This window comes from Rhinolophus sinicus, chromosome 7, assembly GCF_057876585.1.
Source record: "Rhinolophus sinicus isolate RSI-liver-muscle chromosome 7, RSI-T2T, whole genome shotgun sequence".
Classification (NCBI taxonomy): domain Eukaryota; kingdom Metazoa; phylum Chordata; class Mammalia; order Chiroptera; family Rhinolophidae; genus Rhinolophus; species Rhinolophus sinicus.
The window spans coordinates 53,406,215-53,431,808 of NC_142507.1; the positions used below are offsets into that span (position 1 = coordinate 53,406,215).

Below are 25,594 nucleotides of genomic sequence, written 5' to 3' on the forward strand. Positions count from 1 at the left end.
CAACTGGTTTCAAAATATGTCCACACACCAAAAAAAGCCAACATACAAATGTTTTTAGCAGCTTCAGTCATAATTTTCATGCCTGGAAACAATCAAGATGCCCTTCCATAGCTGATTGGGTAAATAAATTGTAGTATATCACCTGTACAATGGAATAGTATTCAGTCGTAAAAAGAAATGAGCTTTCGAGACATGAAAGACACTGTTGAATGTTAAATGCAGATTGCTAAGTAACAGAAGTCAGCCTGAAGGGCCACATACGATATGAGTCCATTCACACGACTTCTGGAAGAGCCAAAACTACCCATCCAAGAAGCTCAACAAATCCAAGTAGGATAAGTCCAAAGAAACCCACACTGAGCCACATTATAATCAAACTGTCAAAAGCAAAATACAAGTAGACTCTCGCATACAAAAGATCCTCAATGATATTTTCAGCCAATTTCTCATCAGAAACTTTGGAGGCAGGAAATCCAAGATGGGGTATTAGGTAAACCCCACACCGGCCTCAGCCCAGGAACACCTCAAAATTACAACTAAATTATAGAACAATCCACCTGAAGAACCATCTGAAGTCTAGCTGAACAGAAGTGTTATAACTAAAAATATAAAGCAGCAGCCACATCAAGACTGATGGGGGGGGGGTGGAGACGCAAAACGGGCTGGCCCCAAACCTCAGTATGGCAGTTGAAAATTGGGAGGGATATCTCTACCACAGAGGTTCCCCCTAGAAGAACGAGGGAACCCAGCCTCACACCAAGCTCCCCAGCCCAGGGTACTGGTGTCAGGAAGAAGAGCCGACCCACAACATCTGGCTGTGAAAAAACATGGGGATTCCGACCATCCAGGTGGGACAGAAGGCGGCGGGAAGCCCAGCCGTCCTCTTAAACAGCCCCGCACAGACTCACTCACTCGCAGGTACTCACCTTGGGCGCCAGCAGAGGGACGGTGACTCGGGGAATGTTGGAGACATACGGGGGTGGGGGCAGACTGAGGTGTATGGCTTTGAGGTGAGAGCAGTTGCCATTTATCCTCTGTGAGGCCCTTCTCCCATGCAGCCAGCAGGTGGGCGCCATCTTTCCTGTGTTGCACCCGCCCCCACAGGCCACATCTGAATCTGATTGGTGTGGTGAGCTCTGCTGAAACCTGCCCCATCCAACTCCCCCAACTCCAGAGGCATCTTCTCAGAGAGCAGCCAGCCCACCCACATTGCACTCTTTCTTGGAAAACTATTGGAGTCTGCGGGCCAGGCCCCAGGAAGGAGGCAACTGGCTTCAGGTGTGCTCTGAAACTTTTGCTGAGTGGCTCTAGGCACAGCCCTGGTACCAAACCAAAATCTACATTAACCTGGTGACCACAGCTCTTTCCACTCTAGTGATTCGATGAGCCCCTGCCTCACCCAACTTGTGAACCACATAACGCTTCATCAGTGGCTCAAACTTAAGGGAGCTGGCAGGTGGCAGCAGGCCTCAGGGTGTCCTGGATTTTTGCAGAGCTACCCCAGGCCCGGTACTGGTGGCAGACGTCCTCAGTTCGCACTGTGGCCTCTCCCACGCACCTCCAGGTCAAGCACAAGCAGCAAACAACCACAGATTGCTTTGTAGCTCCTACCAGGTAGTCCCCAACCTGTCATAGGGAGAGGGTGACCTGGGCCTGCACCAGAGCCCCTCTCGAGTTCTAGCCAGTGTAAGTAGGTAAAATGAGTTAAAGTTCTCTAACTTTGTTACCTTTTAAGAACTTCTTGACTATTTTTAGTCATTTATCTTCCCATATTCAATTATAGAATAACCTTGTCAAATACCACCAACAAAAAATGTGTTGAAATTTATATATACATTCAATAGAACACAATTTTAAAATTAAACTTTTAAATAAGCTTATGAAATTCTACAGAATACAGAATTGTACACCTGAAATCTATGTAATTTTACTAACAATTGTCACCCCAATAAATTTTTAAAAAATAATAAAAAAAAATATTTTTAATTACAAAATTAAAAAAAAAGAAAAGAAATTCTACAGAAAATGACAGTTCTGAGATTCATATGCATTGAATCTATAGGTTAATTTGGGTACAGATAAATGGGAAAACATTCATGTTCACAGATTGGAAGACTTAATATTGTTAAAATTTTTATCTCTTTGCTAAAACTTATGGTGTAGAACATGCTAAATTACTTGGGGATTTAGACTCCGTTTGGCCACCCTTTGTTCTGCCCACCCTATTGAGCCTTTCTTTGTACCATAAGAAATTCTGAGCTCCCAGAGGGTTAGAAGTGGTGCCCATGACACTGAGATCCGGAAACAAGCTCCAAGCATGAAAGAGCCTCCTAGAACCAATAAGGAGGGTCAAACTGGAGATTACGACAACCTGGGAAGTTCACGTTATATTGCTAAGAAATACAGGGTATAAGATCCTTTTTTGTCTCTGAGGCCTGAAGAAGGGGAGAGTGCAATATTACTTCATGGCTGCTAGTTGGGGGCAGGACGATGTGACAAGATGGAGGAGGGTTGGGTCAAGTTCCAGAGCTTTCCTAGAAGAGGAAAGAATCCCCTGTGCAGGATAATTCTTTTCCACGTAAGCTCCCAGTTGGCAAACGTAGGGTGCGCTGATCAAATGTCTGCCAGACTGCACTGTCCCTTCACTCTGCACACTCACATCTGTCTCCCATTGGACTGTGAGTTGTTCTAGGGTCTGGTCTGGGTCTTAGTCATTACTGCATCCTTCCCCACTCACAGACCTGGCCCCTCGTCGGGTCAGGGTAAATGATATTAACTTGATATTTGACTGCTAACTTCAATGCTAGCGGTGGTGTGTGTGGTATAGATACTGACTTCCTTTACTCTGTAGAAGGTGTGGTGAGGAGACACGAGGATGGAATAGGACGTGTGTTAAGACTCAGCCTGACGTCCCTACAAAAAACTACATCTGGGCATTCCATCCCAGGGATTTCTTTCCTCTGGTCTCCTCACCTCCACCCAAACTCCACAAAAGGACCAGGTACATGAGTAAAATGCTCCTAATTCCTCTAGGCCCCTGCCCCACCCATTACGCACATACTAAATCTTAGAAATATTATTCACCCCAAAGCTACCAGACTAGAATTTTGCATGCAAAGAGGGAGTATGACAAGTGTTGAGAACTGGATGAGACATCGGGACACCAGAAATGGTGGGGAAACCCCTTTGGTTTCCTCCTGCACAGGCTGAGCCCAGGATAAAAGGACCCTGCACTCTGGGCTTCTTCGCACACTTGAATCACTGAGGCCTGGAACAGCCTGGAACAGCCTGGAACAGCCTGGAGAGCCAGGTGAGTGGGAGGCTCTGCTCTGTGGGACAGGACGCCCTCCAAGGGGCCACCGATGGGTTCCCGCTGGAGGGAATGAAAAGATTGTGTAACGTTATGGGCCGGGGTGGGATACAGAAAAAGGAATCAGCAATAGGAAGAGATAAATAAGCAAAACAGACCAGAAAATAAAGACCAGGTGGGAGAGGGAGAGAGCAGGGAGATGTGAGGTAGAGTGCAACACAGGAAGGCAGGGTGTCCTCCAAGTCAGGGGCTGGGAAACTCAGGTCCACGGGCCAAATAAGGCCCACTGTCTGTTTTTGTAAATAATGTGTTTTGGGCACACAGTCTTGCCCCTTGGTCTACCCAGCATCCATGCCGACTTGTACGTAGTAATGGCAGATTGAATAGTGGTGACAGCGTCCGTTTAACAGGTTTAGCCTCACGTGTTTACTACCTGGCCCTTTTCAGAAAAGGTTTACCAACTACTGTTCTAACAGAAGGTAATTTGAGATCAATGTGATTAAAGGTACAGATGAAAACGCTCCAGGTCAGCCAAACAGATGTTGGTAAAGCTGTGGCCAGAACTTAGCTTTCATAACCCCCAAGCTTTGTTCTCTCTTATGCTGCACCTTGAATATTCCTCGTGTGTCAGGGTCAAGCTTCCAATCCCAGGCGGTGAGCCATCCAGCGAGGACTGGAGCGGGATGCCTGGCAGGGGTTTCCGACTCACTTGGACTCTGCCCCAGTTCTAATTCTCCCAGACAGTCAATGTGAAGGGGCGTTAATATCCTTGAAGATGCAGCGATCAGCTTGAAAGTAGTTAGGAATGAGACAGAAGGACTAGAGACGTTGCTGACAAGGGCAGAGTAAGGGGAAGGCGTGCCTCCGCAGTGAAGAGGGGTACATTCCCAGAGAAACGAAGTATTCATGGTATCTGGAAGAAATCTCCCAACCAAACGCCCTGCATCCACGGGTCGTACAAAATTCAGCAGATGTTCTGTTGTCTCCCAACCCTCTTTCCGTCAAGCTGACTATTCTAAAGATATTTCACCTTTTCTCTTCTGGCACTTTCATGACACTTTCCAGATCTGTTCTCTCTCACTCTCCCTGCGGGGGGGGGGGGACGGGGACGGGGGGGGGGGGGGGGGGGGGGAGGGGGGGAGTACGCTCCGTTAAAAGGACAGGGCACCGTCCAGGCAGCAGCTCTCCGGGTGGGGCACACACAGCCACACTGGGCAGCTGTGGGGCAGCCCCCATGAAAACCATCTTTGTCAGCCACTGTGGTCCCTGGAGGCTTCTGTGGCGTGGGTGGTCTTGGGAGGCAGTAAAATAAACGGTCACAGCATTGATATTAAAGAAAGAAGTAATAAGAGGCAGGGCTTCTCGGTTGCGCTAATTTTGGAAATAATCTCCACTGATGTCTCATTCTAAAGTGCTTTTCTTCTTTCTTTCAGTTTATCTTTAATCTAAGGAAAATGTCCTACCAGCAGCAGCAACAATGCAAAGTCCCCTGCCAGCCCCCTCCCCAGGTGCCTGTGCCCTGCCCTCCCCAGGTGCCTGTGCCCTGCCCTCCCCAGGTGCCTGTGCCCTGCCCTCCCCAGGTGCCTGTGCCATGTCCCCCACCCCCCAGCCAGCAGAAGTGTCCTCCTGTTAAGTGCCCCCCGTGCCAGCAGAAACACCTTCCTAAGCAGAAGTGACACCTCTGAAGCCCCCCTCCCCGACCTGCTCGTGAAGATGCTGTGCCCCCCTTGTCCACCCCCACCGCCTCACTTCCAGCAACAAGGAACACAAACCACCTAGAAGATGCTACCTCCCTTCAGACTCAAGAAGAAAGATGCCATCATCGCTCCTGGCTTTTCCTTCTCGAATCAACGACTCCTCCCCGCTCCTCTCCCAGGAGACCACACGATTTCGTCCGAAGTGCCATGTTCTTAACACCCTCACTCCAGGCCAGACCTGTTCTTGGGGTCAGAACCAGGCGGCGTTTTTTCCCCAGCTGCGGTCCCCTGTACCACGCTGCCCCCTGCTGGTGATATGAGATCACTACAAGGACGCAGTTTTCCACGCTGGGCAATTGGCCTTTCTGGGATTCGACAACGTTACAAAGGTTTCCAGGAGCAAACATGGTTGAAAATTTTAAACAAGAACACTGTTTAAATCAATCAAAAAAGTTCCAGAGTTCTTCACAGCACAACGGCACACTCTTTAGTGATGGCAATGAGGTCTTGTCTGTCTTCCTCCCTAATAATTTCCACAACCCCTAACAAAGCTCATCCCTCCCTCTGGATCGTGAATCCAATAAAAGTATTCCATGCTCTGTGATGCCCCTGCTTCCCTGTTTGTCAATAAACAAATATTTATCCCTGCTTGTCGTGTCTCTGCTCTCTTGCTGGGGCTGGGAGAAAGCCACAGAGGGACAATCAGGGTCTGAGAAGGGAAGCAAAGACTCAACGGGAAGCCCTTGGAAGGACCCTGGAGGGGATCAGTCACCCACTCTCAGGACCCCAAAGGCGCAGCTGTCTCCCAAGCCCACCTCTACACCCAGCATCCATCCTTTCAAACTGAGAAGGACTCACCATGGAGGAGGGTGGAGAATGAATTTTATCTATTGATATTTCTTATATTAAAAATTAAAACTAGGGGTGGCCAGGTGGCTCAGTTGGTTAGAGCGGGAGCTCTGAACAACAGGGTTGCCGGTTCAATTCCCACATGGGATGGTGGGCTGTGCCATCTGCAACTGGGATTGGGGACAGCGACTGGACTTGGAGCTGAGCTGCGCCCTCCACAGCTGGATTGAAGGACAACTTGGAGCTGATGGGCCCTGGAGAAGCACACTGTTCCCCAATATTCCCCAATAAAATTGAAGAGAAAAAAAAAAGTCTTCCATTAAAAAAAAAATTTTAAAACACATTATACACAAGTAACAGCACACCAGCTGTCAGGATAATGATGTCACCATATGCCAGGTTGTTAGAGCAGTCTCCGGTGATAACAGCCGTTAGAAACTCTCCTGTCACCCCGACCGGCTTTAACCAACCCCCTAGCGCCACAATAGCAATGGCGCGAACCCTCTCAAACCCAGAAGCCCGATGCTATATAACCAAACGCCCGACCCCGGTGAGTGCTCAGTCTTTGGGAACAATCCCACTGAGCCCCACGGCAAAATAAAGCTGTGTTCGCCCTGATCTCTGCGTGCCACTTGAGTTTCTCGGTCCTTGCTGTTTTCTGCAACAAGGTAGTTTCTATGTCGTTTCTACAATGTATTCATGACCACACGAGAGTGAAGAACTCAAACAATATATTCATATCACTATAAAAACAGTGTTTACTCACAGACCCCACTGAATGCATCTTGGGAACGCCCATGATCCCCACATTTTGAGAACCACTGGATGAGTGGGTCGCTGCGGGGCAGGCCTCCAGGGTCCCTGGGCCTGAGACGACACAATAACACAGACGCGGAAGGACTAAGGACGTCCACCTTGGGTTTCAGCCTCCGTTTGCTGATGAAGCCAACAATTGTAATGCTTTGGCACAACGGCCAGATCTCCATCCAAATAAATATGAGAGTCCAGTGGGAATTGGAGTTTGGACCTGTGCTTACCCAGGGACCCAGTCAGTAGTACTGAAACCAACCCTGGGGTCATTCCCCCAGTTTCCAAATGACTCGTTGGAATAGAGAATCCCAACAACTGGAAGTCAGTAAACTAGCTCCCTCGTGTTAGGTAAGGGCTACTAAGGCAGAAAAAGACAACCAAGTCCCTAGAGCTCAACCTCCCACCCACATGGCAGATGGTGAAGACGCTCTCCTTCCTGACCCCACGTGGCAAAGAGACAGCAAGCCAACCTCCAGGGAAATACACCTCCTGGTTACCGAAATAAGGTCGTGCATATAAATCAAAGGGACCAGAGAGCTTCTTATTGTCCAAGCACGACCCTAACGGCCTGGGAGTCCTGCTTCTTCAACAAGAATTACACGGAGAGAGAGAAAAAGACAGAAAAAAAAGGAAGACTTGACCTGAAAAAACAGAGAGGGGGATCCAAGTGAAGTTACAACTGCTGACACGTGGAATCCCCTGGTCTGGTGGAACGTAGGGACCCAGGGGCCTGCGGGCCCACAGAGAGGAACCACTGAATGGTCTCAGCAAACGTTTAAATTACTATTGTTTGCCAATAACATTTACTCATATATTAGCTCCCCTTGTTCCCAACTGAAATCATTCATTAACAAGTAGTATTGAAATATCTACTCTTCCTGTGACCACCACCAGGAACTTTGGCTGGAAGGCAGGGGAGAAATGACGCAAAGAAGCTGGACTTCAGGGCCAAAATCAGAAAATGAGAGAGAGAGAGAGAGAGAGAGAGAGAGAGAGAGAGAGAGAGAGAGAGAGAACTGAGAGGTCCAGCAAGCCAAGGGATGACAAAGCCAGCAACACCCTGACAAAAATAATAACTCCTGTGTAAGTGAACATTTATTGGGGGCTCTTCATATGTAGAATTTCGTTTAATATTCACAACAACCCACAAGCAGAGAGAGGCAGGCAGGATGATGGATGAGACAGTAGGCTTTGCATTTACACATGTACCTGGCATGTTATACGTGCTTAATATAAGTTCCGTATTAACATAGGTGTTATTACCATAGGTACTATTATCATCACAGTTCACAGATGAGGGAACCGAGACTTGACAGGTTAAGTAAATTACTAGGGCATCACTTGGTAAGGAAAGGCTGAAGGCAGGATTTGAACCCAGGGATCTCACTCCAGGCCCCTCATTCTTAACCTGGGAGCTTTGAAACCCACTCACCTCCCCTTCCAGCCTCTCTCCCTTATGAGACGTAGCCGCCCGAAAAGCCTGTTCCGTGTTTCTTTGCGGTAGCACCGTGCTGCCAGCCAACTGCCAACAAAACCCGAAGTCAAAGGTGAGGCCGATAGCTGCAACACTAAATGTAACACTGCCAGGAGCCTGGACCTTTACAGGAGGCTTTTAGAGACTGAAAACATGATGGACAAGCGTCCTGGTGACAGTCCAATGGATGATACAGTCCTTCCATTGAGTGGGAATTTCTTGAGCAAGAAATGGGAGAGGGAAGAAAAGAGAGAAAGGAAGGTGACCACAGCCAGACAACAGCCCGTAGGAAGCACTGTACCTTCTGACATCACTGTCACAAATGACTGCCTCCGCCATATCCCGATTACTGAGCTTTGGCCCACAGCTGCACAGCAGGTAGAGCTGGGTCCCCTGAGGTGGGTGTGGGAACTGCTTCTCAACAGATTTGAAATGACAGAGCTCAAAATTATGGAGGAAAGAACATGAGTAGAGAGGAGGGGGCTGCACCATGACAATGGGTCTCATACAAATTAACCCTTAGGGCAGGGGGCTAAATTCTGACCCATCCTCCCCATTCATTTGGGTCTCAATTGCATACAATGTTCTTTATCCAGTGTGAATACCAAATAAACCCCATACTAGGATTCCCCACCCTCCCCAAAACCTCTCCTCTCCTCTCCCCCATCCTCTCTCTGGACCTGCTCACCCTCATCTACTCAGTAAACACATGTGGGGCCATGTAGCTGCCTACCCGTCTGTCTCCTTGTACCTGCCCCCAAAGAAAGGAGAGTCCTTTCAGAGACTTTGTTAACCTTTGTATTTGCACCTCTTGTCTCCCTGTTTGGCCCCAAAAAGACAGCTGGTCAGCCAATGGCGAGTAAGATTCCCCACGTGGGGGACAACTCAAGCCAGGCGCAGTCGAGTGGGGACCAACAGGAGAACCCACGGGGTTCACAGAGGTGGGCACAGCCCCCCACCTTCCCCAGGCTAAGGAGAGCCTCTGCCTCTGTGGCTGCTGTTCCTTCCCAAAACCTGCAAGGGAAGTGATTCAATGGTGTGCTCTCCATCTATTCATATGCATATAGGTTTTGTCCCTTGGGGAAATTGAGACTTATGGTCCAGCTGCCGCAGGCAAGGGTGATTGGCTTGAATCAGTTTCCTATTGTGGTGTATGGAATTCACAGATCCTGAGATTGAGAAGCTTTATCTCCTTGGCTTCCCCACCTAACTAATAAAAGCTAATGCGTTGGCCAGATTAGGTGCCCAGCCCAGACCCAGAGGCTGCCGGTCCCTTGGCCCCATTTAACTCTATTCATGGCTACTGTCTTTTCTTAACCCTGTGCTGCCCTCGCTCCCCACAACCCTCGTGGTGCTGGACACGACACACGTTAGACTGAAATGAACACAAGGTCTCAGGTCTGCCCAGGTACAAGGGTCATAACCACTCACAATGCTGCCCGGCAACCACACGCGACATCCTCAGACTCAAACCCGCCTGCTAACACAAGCCTGTTGTTTCCTCAGCTCCATAAGCACCGAAACACCTAGGAGTCACCTGCCTTCATTTTCTACTTAATTTCCGTTAACCAGCTCCCATCAGTTTGCCTCTCTGATAATGTCCCGCTCATCGACACCCTCTCGCTACCACGACCACTGCCTTCCGTCAGCCTCGGAGATTTTTATAATTTCTTTGAAACAGGCTTGTTCAACTTTCTACCGCTCCATCCCCCAAGCTCCCTCACACGTCGCTGTCAGAAATACCTTTCAACATCTGAAATATGATCATATCACAATTTGAACCAAAAGTCACTCCTGGCTTTTCAGAGAATGGATGCCCAGATGAACTTCCTGGAGCTGAGTTCAGTGCATTATTTGTCTGAGCCCCACTTGCCTTTCCACACGAATCTCCTATGACCACCCCAAACACACCCCTATTCCAGCCACAAGGACCCACTGGCCAGGACTCTGGAAAGGCAAGGAAGAAACTTTCTCAGAGCAAACCTTTCCACTCTAAGACAGGGTCTGGGGTTAACCCAGTAAATCAGGACCAGTCAGGTGCATCCAACTCGATTTCTTTACAATAGGCAGCATTTACCTTGGGTATCAAGGGGTGGCCATTCCCTGCATTTAAAAAAAATCGCAGTCCAACAGTGAATTAATTATAGGCAGAGACGTTGAGAATTAAATAATCCTTGGACTTGGGCCAGGGAGTGTGGGGCGGTAGAAAGAGGTTTCATATTAAAAAAATAGGGAGGAGAGGAGAGTCAAAATGGCTGTGCTCAATCCAAGGCCACTGCCCTAGAAGAGGGGGAAAAGGGGCAAGTTCAGAGGAGTTAGAATTGGGAAGCCTGGGGGAGGAAAGAGAGACCCCTTTGGTGCTCCTAGCAACGAGACCTCCTAGCCTTCGAGTTCAGTAGTCTTTACCATAGCCTGTTTCACAAGCACGAATTTTGAGAGTCCCAGGGAGGGGATGAGATGGCAAAGGGGGTGACTGATCACAGCCCATTCTCCTGTTCAAAGGCTTGAGTTGAGCTGGGAGCTCTGGAGTCACATAACAATCACTACTTCATGATGCAGTGATGAGGTCACAAGTGGGGCTCCCCTTTCTCCCCACCCCTGGCTTTCTCAGAGCCAGGCAGAGGAACCAGAGGGAAAATCCACCTTCCCAAGCACAGCCATCCCAGCCACTTCACTCGACTACTTGTCAAGTTCACTACCAACACAAAGGGGTGAGTTGCATTTACAACTGGAAATGCCCCCCGTGTTTACCTCTCCTTTCCTGGGAGTAACCTACAGCACTCCCGGCGCTGAGCAGGGTTCGATGCTGGCTCGGTTCAGGTGAAGGTTTCCTCTGATTTTCCGTAGCAAGAACTGAGCTACACCTCACCTGAACGAGAGATTCTTAACAATGTTGGAGTTCAACTTAACGATCTGTCTCTCCAGAGAGCCATTCTGATTGTAAGACTAAACTAGATAAATTTTTATTTTTATATTATTAAAAGAAATCAAAGTATGCCAATTAGATCCAACTTGCAAGAGATGGAAAATCCCTGTCTGTATCTAAGAACGCCAATGGTCCGCAGAGGAAGACCTAGCTCAGGGCAAAACTCAGCAGAGGGAAAAAGGAAGTCCTGCTTAGGAATCACATTCTGTGGCTCGCACATATTTTCAGAGAAATTAGAATTTCCCAGTTCATCTCCTCTCTTACCCTAGTCAGTGGGGGAAGAGTTCCTCGAGTGGCCCACGGAAGCCCAGCCATAGCAGCAATTCAACCGTTTTCCCATCTCCAGTCCTCAAGTGAAGAAAGCAATTCTCAAGGTTTTGAAGGCTTAGGCTGGACACACAACTGAAAGAAGTGTCCTGGGTCCCTAAGCTCAGCAATATGCCTTCTCAACCCATCTCCAGAGCGATGGGGCAGTGGCCTCAGGGAAGATCTTTCTTGTGCCATGGATGCCTTTAGCAGTTTGAATCAAACTCATGGACTCTTCGGGAGAATGTTTTTAAGTGAATTAAATAAAATACATGAAGTTAGAGAAGACACCAATGATATTGAGAAATACATAGTTAAAGAGGGTTCTTATGGTTGGTGGGGTGGTTCCAGGTTCTTGGGTTAAGAACGCCTGCTAGGGGCTATGGAATGGAGACAAGAGGAAGTGAAAAGAATGGAGAGATCAAGAAATGTCACCAATCCACTACGAAAACAAGAGGATGGCCCTTAAATGAGAATTTGGTCTAAAGCCTGAACACATCCTGGGAAAGGATTTATTTATTTTTTCTGACAGTATTATTTTATGTTACTTTCAAGTGTACACTGTACTGGTTAGACATTTATATAACTTACAAAGTGATCCCCCAATTAGAATAGTACCCACATGCACCCTACACGGTCACAACACTATCACTGATATAGTCTCTGTGCTGTACTTTTCATCCCCATGACTGTTTTGAAGGGAGCAGGAAAGGTTTTCTTAGGAACAAGGACGGGCAGGAGGTATGAGTGGGAAGGCCACACTGGTCCTCTCCCACTTTGCAGGGTGGTCTCCTCTACACAACCTGTCGCATATTTTTTTGCAGGGCCCAGAAAATCAAGAAAGAATGTCGAGTGATGATAAAAATAAACCTAGTGAACCCAAGCCTGAGCCTAAGAGCTGTGACCCCGGCTGTGAACAAAAGTGTGAGACCAAATGCCAGCCCAGCTGTTTAAAGAAGCTGCTGCAAAGGTGCTCTGAAAAGTGCCCACGGGAAAAGTGCCCAGCGCCACCGAAGTGCCCCCCGTGCCCCCCGCCGGGCCCCCGGCCATGCACTCCGTGCCCTCCGTGCCCGACGCTGTGCCCATGCCCGGCTCCCAAGCACTGTGCCAAGCCCTGTCCTCCTAAATGCCCACCGCCCTGCCCACCCCCCTGCCCACCCCCAGAGTGAGGCACCAAGGATGCCAGCCTGCCCCCACCTCTGTCACCTCTGCCATGTTCACAACCTGGGGCTGAGAGCTAAAGCCAGAAACTGACAAGTAAATGTGTCCCTCTGCTGTGCAAGGCTTTCTTCTCTGGCATTTTATTTTGGGGGTTTTGTTTTGTTTTGTTGGGGGCAGTCTTTGGTTTATCTGTGTTGGTTTCCAGCACTAAACCACCAACAAACAATCCCTGGGGAATGAGGCTAGAACCTGGCCCTCCACAACCAACAACCTTTGAAGATGGTGTCCTCCTGGCCCTGCCTGCTGCATAGACGGAAGTGGCATCTTCTGGGGGTGCGCCCAGGGAACACCTCCCCATTGGAACACAGCCTGGGAAAGCCATAAATACAGCTGTTACAGGGGCTAACCCCAGGGACACAAATGGGCATGAGGGCGGAAGAAGAGGGGGCATTAAAGGAGGTCCAGACAGGCTCAGGAAAAGCAGCCTGCCCTTTGCGTTCAGTCCCATGGCTCAGTGCTTGGGCCGAGCGCTCTGAAAACAGGCTTCGTGGGTTCAAACTCCAGGTCCACTCCCTAACAACTTTGTGAACTTCAGCAAGTTGCTTAACTTCTCTGAGCCGTGGTGTCCTTCTCTCTGTAAAAGAAACGATGACGCTAAGAGCGCCAGTGTTACGGGGTTGTCGTGAGGCTTAAAGAGTTAAATGCCAGGTGCCTGGTTTGCTGGGACGTTCTGAATGCATGGTGAGGGGAGCACGTTGTACCTGCCCAGGTGTGACACATCACACCTGAACTTAATAGCTCTTCCTCGTCAGGCTGTAAGTGTCCCGAGCAGCAGTGAGCATCTTATACCTGTAAGCACGGATAGATGCTCTTTCAAGAAATAATAAAGGAGTTGTGGATTACACTGACATCAGTTGGCTGGCTTTGACACTGAACTACAGTTATGTCACGTCACCGTGGAGAGAGTTCCAATGAAGTGTAAGTGGATCTCTATTTTTGCAGCCTTCTTTGAATCTACAACATTTCAAAAGAAAAATGTAAGTACAAACAAAATAAAAAAGGATACATCTGGGAGGCTCTCAAGTTGGAATGAACAGGAAAAGCACTCTCGGGAAATATGTTAGCGGGGATTATTTACAAGCAGTTCAAGAAGCATATGTCAAACTAACTTAATTCACAAAAGGGAACTTAACAGTTCATCTGGCCAAACAGGGTATTAGGATGGGGAGGGGGTCGTAGAATTAAAGAGAGAACTGCAGGAACCAGACGTGCAGGCCTCGGAGCATGGGCCCGGTGCAGTGGTCTCGGCCAGTCCCCACTCCTCCTCAGGGTGGGTCTCCTCCTCTCCTGGGCCCCCTCCATGTGGTAAGGTCCTCGGCCAGGTACAGACCTAGCTTGCTGATGGCTTGGACGTCAGCTGATTGCTAGAAGGGCACGAGCCCAGTCCTGTGACCAGGTGGATAAGAGAGTTTTGTCACACAGATAAAGCTGACACATCAGGACAGCCCACAACATTCAGGTGAACACAGGTTGAGGATTATCTGCTGTCGCAATGTGTAACGAGAGGCCAACTCTGGAGTGGCTCCCTGTGGGATCGTGGCACATGGACAGCTTTCCATTCATCTGAGTCTGGAAGATGGTTCAGGACAACAAAGGGTCCAGTGACAACAGAGAGTCCAAAACATGCCCAAGAAAAGACACCTGGGAACCCCACCAGACCAGGTCATCGCAGGAGCAGACGCTGAGGACACAACAGCTGACACGGCCTTTAAAAGGGTGCAAACCCCCCTCAATTTCCAGATGTGAAAACTATTAATTACTTTCTCAGACACGAGGAGAACTTTGGGGTCTCAGGGTCTCCTGCAAGCCTGGCACCCACACTCTAGGGCCATCACAGGGGTGCCTCCTGGACACTGAGAACTCCTGGAAACCTAGTTTAGGGCCTGTGGTCAGCTGTTGATAACAGGCGGAAAACTCTCCCGACTCACTAGAAATCAAAAAGAAGGCAGGGAGGGAAGACAAAAATAGAACAGTAATGTGACATCCTCTTTCACTTATTTAATGATCTCTTTTAAATAATAAATCTCAGTGCTAAAGAGTGTGAGGCGGTGGGTGGGGGGCAGTTAGCCCGTGATGCTCGTAACACTAGGGCTGCCGGTTCGATACCCTACATGGGCCACTGTGAGCTGCGCCCTCCGCAACTAGACTGAAACAACTGCTTAACTTGGAGCTGATGGGTCTTGGAAAAACACACTTAAAATAAATAAAAGTTTAAAAGAAAGAAAATATTCAAAAAAAATACAAAAAGTGTGCTAGGGGTAGTGAGAGTATAAACAGACAAAAAATCCTTTTAGAAAAGAATTGGAGGAATATGGAAAAATGTCTCAAAAGCACAGAGTGACTCAACCCTTTGGCCCAATTGTTCCACGTCTTAGCATCTGTGCAAAGAAGAATAATTCCAAAATGGAAAACAAAAGCTGATTATCACTGTGTGACTTAGAAACAATTTAAATATCTAACAGGGATTTGATTAAATCAATTTGGGCCTCTTACTTGATGGAACATTACCCAATTGTTAAAATGTATTAAAGGGGGGAGAAAGCAGGGTCCCAGTGGACTGGATAGCTTAAAGAAACTATGTTTAATCAAAAAAAAACTTTTTAATAATACAATAGTAATAATAGAAGGAAATCTGTGAGCATTGTAGTTATTTTAGAACAATGGACTTATGGGTAACCAGTGGGATGTGTTTATTTTTCACTAGTCTCTGGATTTTCATTAATAGGCTTTTACTGTGTAATGGGAAAAAAATGATATAATCATCACTACATATGAGACCCCCAAAGTCCTTTCATTTGCTCAATGAACAAAAAAGAAAAAAGGAGAAGAAGGAAGAATGCCTCCCTACACCTGAACCCACACCGTGGACAAGATGCCCACCTTGGGTGCCTTCCTTGGAGGTGTAGCATGTCACTCAGCCCCGGCCTCCGAGTGGCTCCAGGGCAGTGTCTGTCAGGGGCTGGACCCTCCCAGGTGACTCTGAGAACTCGGGCACAGACTGGGTGGAGGCCAGCTCTGAGAAGATGAAGACATCCATGTACCAATTTATTTTCTTTTCTCCCAGGTAAATGAAACCAAAGATAGGTATCTCGTAATGGCTACTTTCCCAGGAATTGCCCGGATCAAAGGCAATTCCAGGCCGATGGCTGGAACGTGATTAGCGCTACCTCCCTGCAGAATGACGTAATTACTCCCAGCCCACGGCAGTCACCAGACCCGACCCCCCTCCCCCACACCACCCCGTGGTAGAGGGTTGTACAAATAAATAAGCAGCACCAGGAGAATCTGCAGCGCCAGGCTTGATGGCTCAGAGATAACGTGATGGGGCAGGACCAAGCTCTGTCCTTTCATGGAAACGCAGTTCTGAGGGTCCATTACGATGGCGACCGAGGAGACTCTACCACAGACCCCTCAGCACTGTGCTTTCTCAAGAATCGAGCAGTGTACAGCCACCATGCAAAAGGACTCCTAAGCCCTCTCAAACTGGGCCAGCTGCGGTGACCAGCTGTGAGGTGGGCAAGTGCTATGCAAGGTCCACACAGAACCACAGAAATGTCTTGCTTGGAAGCTCTGAAGCTGGAAGGAACCCACTGTGCAAGTCATTTTCATGCATCCCCCACCTACATGTGTGAATGGCACCTGGGCAGATGGCAGGAAGTGACCAGTGACCCATCCTGCTTCCACATGGCAAATACTCCAGCCGGGACACGAACACAGGCACATCCTGGGAGACGATGACAAGTCATAACTGCTTCTGTGCCACAGCTATTGATGCTCAGCAGATAAACAGGTCGATAATACAGTCAGTCAATCGCCAAACACACACGGAGAGATGAGATACACGTTGATCACAAAATGCATACGGGTGTTTGCAGCTGCCCCTGTCTTGCAGCTGCGTGAAACCTCAGTGGCCTGGCCCCCAGAGCTCTGAGCTTTCTCCCAGGCTCGAGGGAAAAGCCCTTGTTATCATCTCTCTCCTGCATCACTCAGAGCCTCCAAACTGGCTCCTGAGGCTCCAAGCTCATCTTCCTCCCTTCCCCCTACCCCACCCCCGCCCCCCGGGGTAAGCCAGCCAGGGGGACGAATTAAAACTCAAACCTACACATCATCCTCTTGCTTAAAACCCTACACATCATCCTCTTTGCCTAGAAAACAGCTCACATGTCTTTCCCTGTCATGCAAAACTCTTCAGGATCTGGCCCCTAGCTCCTTCTCAAGCTTTATCTTGCCGCTTCCCTTCTGGAACCTTGCAGCCCGGCCACAGGTGACTGCTGGCATTTCCTGGCACACAGCACAGAGCTTCCAGCCTTCGTGACTTTACACTTGTTTCTTCTCCATCATCCCTCCTCCTTCCATTGCATCCTCCTCTGCATGACTCACGGGGGCAGGTCCGCATCCCTGAAATCAACTCAGGAGTCCCCTGCTCCAAGAAGCTCCCCCCACCTTCCACCCACAGGCTGGTTAGCTTTTCCCTGCCCTTCTCTCCTGTCAGGCTTCCCACACCATATTCTGGTCATCTGTTTCCATGGGGCTGTAGGCTGTCTGACAATAGAGACTGGCCACACACACTGTGGACATTCAATAATAAGAAGTGAGTGAATGTCAGCTGCTTTGGAGGCACTTTTGCAAACAGGAGGGGATGGCCCTGGGCTGAGCCCCTGGCCGCTGTGCTCCTTACCTCACCACACAATGGGCGTTCCCAGAGTTCAGAGCGGGGACGAGGAGGACAGGCTGAATATGGGGGCCTGGGACTGAGAGAAAGGCATCCCTAGCCTTGGTGACTTCCCCCAAAGGCCACAAGATCAGATCCTGCCCGCCCTCCCCGCTGGCCTCCCCCAGGCACTGAGGCCTGCCTCAAAGCAGATTTCTGGAAGGCAGCAGGCTGAAGGGAGAGGGCTTGTCACCATGCAGACACGGAGAGCGCTACACTCCCAGCTGTGTAGTCCGGGCAAGTTGTTGGTCTTCCGTGGGAGAAGAATGAGAAGAAAAGTCTCAGCAAGGTTTGGAGAGGAGTGACTGAGCAAGAGGACAGGTACAAAGCTCCTGACGTGGGAAACTCCCCTTAGAAAGCCAAAGTGCAAAGTGCTCGAGAACCTAGGTCGTCACTGGGGTTGTCACCTGTCACCAACTGCAGCAAAAGTGCCTTGCCACCTGCTGTGGGATGGACAAAGAGCGAATTATAGGAAAGGTGGAGAAATATCTTTAAAGGCAAATGGATTTAAGGGCCATCCCCTCCACCCCCCTCCACCCCGTTACCAAGCTGGGCCCCGGGAGCCCACGAATCACAGCAGGAGACAGAAGGGACTTTTGCATCACTGAATATGAGAGCCAGATGTGGCATTTAATAGACCTTAGTGTCACATGAGGAAAGAAGTCACAGTGAGATGGTGGTTGCAAAAGTCTAGGATTTCTAACCCCAATTTAGGCCAAGATGAGCCAGGACCCAGACACAAAAGGGAAAGGGACTGAAGACCGACATCAAACCTAAACAATGTGGGAACATCATTTCCCCCCGTTTCCTGTGTCTGTGGTCTTTCACCTGGGGCCATGAGCCCCTGAAGGAGAAGGCGGGTACCTACGCCTATTTCCTCATCAGCCCAAAACTGCGAAGACCCACTGACCAGTCGTAAGAACCACGTGGCTGCCTCCTTGGAGTTTATCAAGAAGCTCCTAAAGGGTTCTCCACAGGCCACTGCCTAATCCAGACACCAGCTCACCACCACTTGACCTTGAACAAGACCCTTTACCACTTTTGCACCTCCTTTGATTCATCTAAAAAGATGCAGTCAAAAAAGAATTCCGTGCCTCCTGTTGAGAGCACGTGCTGGGCTAAAACCCGGAGGTAGAGTCAGGTGGCCTCTCGGTCGCCTCTGGGTCCTGTGGCCCGTGATCCACAGCTGCTCCCACAACCTCTGATTCAGACACTGTGTGGGTGACACTGGAGGAAGGGAAGTGAGAGGAGGGGTGGACTCTCCCCAGGAACCCACGAGCTCAGTAAGCTCTCCAGAGGTCCCTGTTCCCCAGGAACGGGGGTGACAGCCACATCCTGTGCCATTTAGCTTTATGGGAGCTGCCGCCCTTTAATATGCAGACGGGGCCAGCCAAATGAATCAGAGGAGTCTGGGAACTTTTATGATTAAACAAAGGAGATCGTTATTTCATGGGAATGGGAAAAAAGGCCACATCCTGTACACACCTGACTCTCTTCTGCTGACCCTGTATAATTACACCCTGGCTCCCGATAATGACAGCTGCAGAAATCTGAAAATCTTAACTCTCAGGTGACAGTAAATCAGATTAGCCCCAGTCTCATTGGAGGGCTGGGGATGGTTAGAGAAACTACTTAGTCACTTTATCGTAAGATGTAGGGTGAGACAATCTCCCCAGAGCTGTCAGAGCCCCAGCCCCAGATGCTGGGCCACTAAGGTTGATTTTCGAGGACTCAGACCCTAATATTCCCACTTTGCACCTAGGAAAACTTAGGTCACCTCAGGTCATTCAGCCATCTGGTTGGGCCACTGCCACACACAGAAGACAGAGGATGGGACTTCCTGTGGGGTGAATTATAACCTAGTCAAGAAGGAAGGGCCCCCCTACACATGCATCTACACACTTACAGTCACAGAGACACCCCGGTCGATTACCACTGCAGGTAGAGTGTCACAGGATGTCAAAGCTCGAATGGACCCCCCCACCCCCATTCCTAGTGTAACTTCTCTATTTGTAAGATGATCAAAGTAAGGCCAGAGGGGGTCAGGGACTTGTCGGAGCTCACGCATCTTGTTTGGGACAGAGCCAGGTCTCCTGGGGCTCAGTGAGGGACACTGTCTCCTGCAGAAACATCTAATCAAACACTGAGTACTGTGGGGACAGAGTAAAAGAGACGCAACCAGGAGCACAGGGGGCATTGGGAAGGCTTCATGAAGGAGGTGGTGAGTCCTCAACAGATTCGGATTATGATACTAACGTTGTGTTAAGTAGCCTGCTGGCCCTAAGTGTCTTCCCCTAGCCTCTCCCCCACCCCTTTCTCTATCTATGGCACAGCCCCTACCCTCTTGGAACCTACAACCCAGGAGAGTGATAAGCTCTTGTACATAAATAACTGGAATTCCTAATAACAATACAAATGCCATACAAATAGCACACACAACAGATACTATGGGAGTTCAGAAAGGGGTGAAGCCATTTCCGGTTTCGAGTAATCTGGAAAGGCTCGTAAAAGGTTGTAGACTTGAGGAGAACCTTGATGAATGCTTAGGATTCCGACGGGCACAGAGAGGGCGGGCACACAAGACAGAAGTGACAGCCCAAACCGAGACTTAGAATAGAAAAAAGTGGGTGTGTTTTGCTTTGAAACTTTTCCTTTCATCCCACTGGCTTTGACTGACCTGAGTTCTAAGAAAAGGTTTTCCAGAAAGCAAGGAGACAACCTTGTTCCATCTTGTTTTCTTGGCCACTAGAGAAAACTCGGTAACTTCTAGAAGTCTCAGAAATCAAGGTTGAGAAGATGAAGATGACCTGCCTTCTCCCTCCTCTCTCTTCTCCTCTACCTTACTTCACAACCCAAGAGTAACAAATCACTGCAATTTTCTTTAAAACTTCTGTGCAGGAAAATCACTCTCTCCAGGAAGCCAAAGGTCCTTTGTTTGCTCGGAACGCAATCCATCGTTCTTGGGTCTGGAAGTGTGACTTCCCAGGCTCAATAAAGAAGTGTCCAGTGGACATGTCTGAAAGAAGCCGTCCGTGGCCTTGACCCAAACAGAACCCAGGCCTTAGGTCTAAAGCCTTCCCACGGATGGAGATAAGAGGAGCAAGGGGTCTCTTATCTCTCACCACATCCTGAACCACTCTGGGCAGACAAGGAACCCAACCCTAGTAGAACAGGCTGAGATAACGTTTTATGAACATTCTTTTGCTGCTGCTTCTAATGAGAGGTCTGCGAGGAACCCCTCCCTCTGAGGTCTGCTGAGGACCCAAAGGCCACAGTGGAAGCTGATTAGCTGGCATCCCAAGCAGTGATTCAAACTGTGGGCAGTTTCAGACAAAGCTCGTTATGGTGACTCCACAATTAGGGCCTCAGCCCACGTGGCCAGTCACTCCTGTGGGAGGCTGGACTAAGCGCTGCATAAAAGTGCGTACCTGGCCGGGCTCCGCAATCCCCATCCTCTGCTGAGTCTCATTGAGCGTCAGGTAAGTGGGGACAGCTGTGCCCTCTCTCTCCCTAGCTGCTCTGTCTCTGAGCTACGCCTCCCTTCCTGCACGGCACTGTGCTTTCTGCTGGTTTTTGGAGTGGTTTGCCATTTCTTGGGCCTCTCAAACCAGCCTGGGTATTCTGTCTAGTCTCTTGCACCTGATTTTCAATAACATGAGCCACATAGGAGGCAAAGAACCGTGGTGGGACTGGGGCGTGGGGCTCTGGATGTCCAGACAAAAGCTATGAGGATATTCCCACCTTATAGGCAGATGGGCATCAGAGGGGGCTGAACTGGGGGTCGAAAAGGGAAAGGGGTAAAAAGCAGCAGAGAAATGAGTTCGTAGGGTGTTACCTCCACATCCCACCTCCCCAACCCTAAGCCCCCGCCTGGTACTGTTAATGCAGATAACTTCAAATCTTGTGTTTGTTTCAGGCTCTGCAAATCGCCCTAGAATGTCATTCAACGAACACCAGAGCAAGCAGTCATGCTTGCCTCCTCCGTGTCTTCAAAAGACCCAAGAGCAGTGCCAGGCAAAGGCTGAAGAGGTGTGCCTGCCCCCCTGCCAGGACCCCTGCCAAGAGAAGTGCCCCGGGCAAGCTCAGGAGGTGTGTCTTCCTCAGTGCCAGGAGTTAAAGCTAGACAACTGCCCACAGAAAGGCGAAGACCCATGCCCACTCCAGTGTGCGGAGCCATGCCAGGAGCTATCTCAGACAAAGTGTGCGGAGGTTTGCCCACAGAAAGTCCAGGAGAAGTGCTCCCTGCCTGGCAAAGGAAAGTAGCGGCTCGTAATGCCATCTGGGGTCAAGAAGATGGCCGCAGATGACAACCCAACCCCAGCCCATGCTATGGTGATCTTCTCCCGTGGGCACCTACCTCTGGGTGCACGGGTTCTTACCTGCTGGCTTCCTCAGTATTCCAGGACTCGGGCTGTGTCTCTGAAGACAGTTCTCTCTGTATTTCATCAAGCGCTGTGGGTGAGCATTGTTCTCGGCGGTCTGGTAGGAGGTCTCAATGGTGGGAACACAGCGCTGGCCAGGGGAGACCACAGAAGCCTGGTTCAGCTCCATCGGGGCAAAAATGCACACACCCCGGGTGTGTAAGAGCCAAGGACGCCTCCCTTCATCTCCAAGTGCCAGCCTCCCACTGGGGCCTCACAACACACTGAATTTTGATGGACTGCGTACTGCTCACCACCACGTTGGGTGTGCAAAAAATAAAAAATTGGCTGATTTTATCTCTGCCTTCTAAAAAAAAGAACAGTAAATAATTGGACATGGGGATGTCAGTTGTGCTGTAAAAAAATGAAACAAAAAAAGGCAAGACAAGATGGGATGTTTGGGGCGTGGTGAACCTTGGTTCTCCACAGCTGGTCTGCTTAGGATCCCTTATTTCCGCCATGTACGTTCTCTAGAGATACGATGTGTGTCTGCGCGGTGCGGGCCGGTCTGCCCTCCAGCTTCTTTGCTTCTTCTCCCTGGTGAAGGTGAAATACAGAATAAAGCTGATCCTAAGAATGACACCTGACTTAACGTGTGCTCTTTCCGCCCCCGCTCCAACTCCCTGCTGGCCTTGTGATAATTGTGCTCTCCCTTTTTTTTCTCTCTCTCTTTTGGAGAATCTGGAGTAGGAATGAAAAACAGACCTCACAGCAATGCTGAAGGGGCCTCCTCGAGGGGCACCTGGGCCACCCCTCCGTCACCCACAACATATCCTAGGCTCACCTATGCGTACACTTGACACCCGAGAAAACCCATCAGGGCCTGCGACCCGCCCACACTTAAAACCCCAGGCCCGGGCTTCTTTCCACCGCAGCATCTTTCCTCTTTGATCCCTGCTTTCTGGGGGAAAGGGCTAAAATGGGGAGGAGAGTAGTTGTGTGGAAGAAGGGGTCCCCAGTCAACCTGTGACACCCACAAGCATAGCATCCCTGTCAGAAGGCAGAACCACGCGTGCGTCTGAGATGAACACAGACTCAAGGACCAAAATTGTCTGTCTGGCCATCTGGCCAGATTTCAGGCAAGCCAGGTGGCCAGGGTCACCTCCGGACACCCTGCACCCCCTCCAGCTGTGGAGGAAACATAAGCCTCTTGGCTTGCGTGAAAGGAGCCGCAAGACGTACAGGATAGAACGAACCACAGCTTCCTCAGCTGTGCCCTGCGGTCTGACCGGGCCCAAAGGTTATGTCAAGACCCAGACTCCTGAGGGGTCTCCTCCCATGCATCCCCTTCCTACTCAGCGTGGAGGGGCGCCCCAGTGAGGGCTGTTAGGCTGAACTGAGGGCCCTCCAGAGCTGGGATCGCCCCAGGCTCTCAGTCTTCGAGATGCTCTAAGGCCAGACAGAAAACTAGGGAATGTCTTGGGAAAAGAGGTCGGGCACCAATATGGAGCCCTCCGCCCCCACTGAGTCTGCAGATGGCAAGTGCCAGGCCCTGGGCTCCTCGCACTGTGTGACAGGATCCTGACCACAGCCTCAGGGGGCTCATAGGTTGCCCCTTCATGAAGGACCTGGTCTGGCCTCACAAAGCCAGGAATTGGCGAAGTCAAGACTCTAGCTGGAGGCCTGCTGGACGCCAGCACAGGGCTCTTACTTGCATCAAGCACCTGGGCACACAGAAAAGGCTTCTGGAAGCTGTCTCCTCCTCATGCATTCAGTCACCCACCGAGCAAGGGCCAGGACTGTGCCAGGCGCTGGAGAGATGCCAGTGACCCAGGCAGGCAGTGCCCCTGCAGAGCTGGAGAGCTTCTTTGCACAGGTTTCCAAAACCTCCTGGATGCCACAAGTCCCTGAACATCCCCAGCGGCCTGAATCCCAGTTCTCTTGCCTCCCTGCCTGGTTGGAACAAGTTTCCTTTTCCATTTGCCAACTGTGGCGTCAGCCAGCTGCTCCCAGGGCCCCAGCCTGAGGTCCCTGAGAGCCATCCTCGCAGTGCGGCTTCTGACAGGGCTGAGGGAGGCCCAGGGACGTGTCTCCAGCCTGGCTCAGGCCCAAGAAATGTCTTTGTTCTCCGGCACAAAAGGTGTGCACAGATTGGCATCCAAAATCAGGTGCTGAGAGAAAGCACGGGGCTGAGCAGTCGGGGGAGTCCCGCCATATCAGAGAAAAGACAACCCGCTGATTACAGGGGAGACCTCTGCAGACAGCAAGGAGACAAACCTGCAGATTGCAGATAGGGGAACAGACATTAAGGAGCCAGCAGGCCTTCATCAAGCTGTCATGGGAACCACCACACCTTCCCCGCGGCTCTGCCCAGGCTGCTACCGCTGGGCCCAGGGCCCTAATGACACAGACCTGGGCCATGGGGACAGCTATGACCAAGCACATGGCAGACAGACTCCCTCAGCTGTTGGTACCTGTGCTGAAACCTTTCAGAAACAGGGGGAAGGGAATCACCAAAAAGTCCCAGAAGTTAGACCTTCTAGTTGACAAATGTTGAAGAAAAAACAAACAGTTCAAATACACCTCTGGACCAAACACCCATAGCCACGTAAGCGAAACTTGAAACTATCCTGATTTCCCCAAAATGTTGGCTCTCACCATAAGCCAACTTGAGCTTTCCTCGGTTCAGTGTGACCTCATAGCTTCCCGGCCAATCAGCTGCCAACGAGGAAGGGCATGCCGTCTTCTCCAGCCAATCATAACACTCCTCACTGATCTTTGTACACCCAGCTCTCACCCTCACGGTCTGAGCTGCTGCCCATCTGGGCTGCAAATCCTCCAGTTTCCAGAACGATGCCTTTGTATGCACAATCAACTTTTAAATTTTCTCTAACTTGATTTGACTTCGATTTTTGACGCAGGTAAGTCAGTATGTGACAACAGTGGACCTATGGACTCCATGTGGCAAGAGGAAAAGATGCACACGGACAGGACTTCAAAGGAGGGCGCTGTGGATTCACCCATCCATTCAGTAGACAAGAACCTGCTCCGCCCAGAGGAAATGACTCTGGCCTCTAGAACATTCCTGGGAGGCCCGTTGGGGGCCCAGGCTCCAGGGGACCAGCGGAGTGTGGACCATAGCTTGAGGCTAAAGGAAAGGAGGACAGGTAAGTGACAGAAGTGGACCCTCAAATTTAAGCGCTTTCTTCATATGCTTTTTGGGCCCAAACACTTCAGCTCTGAGTGGCACCTTACAGTAACTTCTCGTGCCTCCCAAACCCGACCTTCCCAGTCAGGGACTAGCACATGTCTCCCTTTGTTGCTTGCATTTTTACCTTCTGGACCTCCTTTCTCTCCTGGACCTGAGTGATCTGTCTCTTCCCTGTGCACCTGACAACCCCTCGCAGCCTCCTTTCCACCTGAACCTGCCTCTCTCCAGCCAGGATTCTCCTCCTGCTTGTGTCTGCCAACCCATGGGTTTCAAGCTCACCTCCTCCAGGAAGCCCGTTTCTTAAGTTTACAGGGAGACACTTGGGCTCCCTGTAAAAGTTCGGCTTGGGCTCCATGCATCTGCACTGGTCCCCCGGGGTCAGTGCCCCTTGCAGCTGCCTTCTGTGTGAATGGCCTGTGTCACAGTCAGCATGAGACCCCCGATGGTGGCACTTAGCCATGCTATGTTCTTTGCTTGCCTTCACAAGGCCACCCCCCGAGCCTTCGACACTCAGTGTCGACCCACCAGCAGGCCTCATGTGGCAGAGACAAAGGAGGCTTCTTTCATCGATGGGGAGACCCACCATTCCGGTTTGCCTGGAACTGAGAGGGTTCCCAGGACGCAGGACTATTTGTGTTAACAGTAGGATCGTCTCAGGCAAACCAAGACAAAGTGGTCACCCTAATTGGGCACCTGCATGTAGAGACATGATGCTCGG

The 25,594-nt window shown here is 50.2% G+C and overlaps 1 protein-coding gene and 1 long non-coding RNA gene across 4 annotated transcripts in view; one reads left to right on the plus strand and one right to left on the minus strand.

Annotated features, from left to right (window-relative positions):
- Positions 1 to 12,644: 12,644 nt before the first annotated feature.
- LOC109435381 (uncharacterized) overlaps positions 12,645 to 25,594 on the minus strand; it is a 35,378-nt gene continuing 22,428 nt past the window's right edge. For all 3 annotated transcript variants that reach the window (XR_016021785.1, XR_016021783.1, XR_016021784.1), the window contains 3 exons: positions 21,684 to 22,262; positions 15,474 to 16,317; positions 12,645 to 14,520 (listed from right to left, as the gene is read on the minus strand). This is a non-coding gene — a long non-coding RNA (uncharacterized LOC109435381). The remainder of the gene's footprint in view (positions 14,521 to 15,473; positions 16,318 to 21,683; positions 22,263 to 25,594) is intronic.
- PRR9 (proline rich 9) lies at positions 21,221 to 21,803 on the plus strand. The gene has a single exon (XM_019713234.3). The coding sequence runs from the start codon at positions 21,241 to 21,243 to the stop codon at positions 21,565 to 21,567; it is 327 nt and encodes a 108-aa protein (XP_019568793.3). The 5' UTR covers positions 21,221 to 21,240; the 3' UTR covers positions 21,568 to 21,803.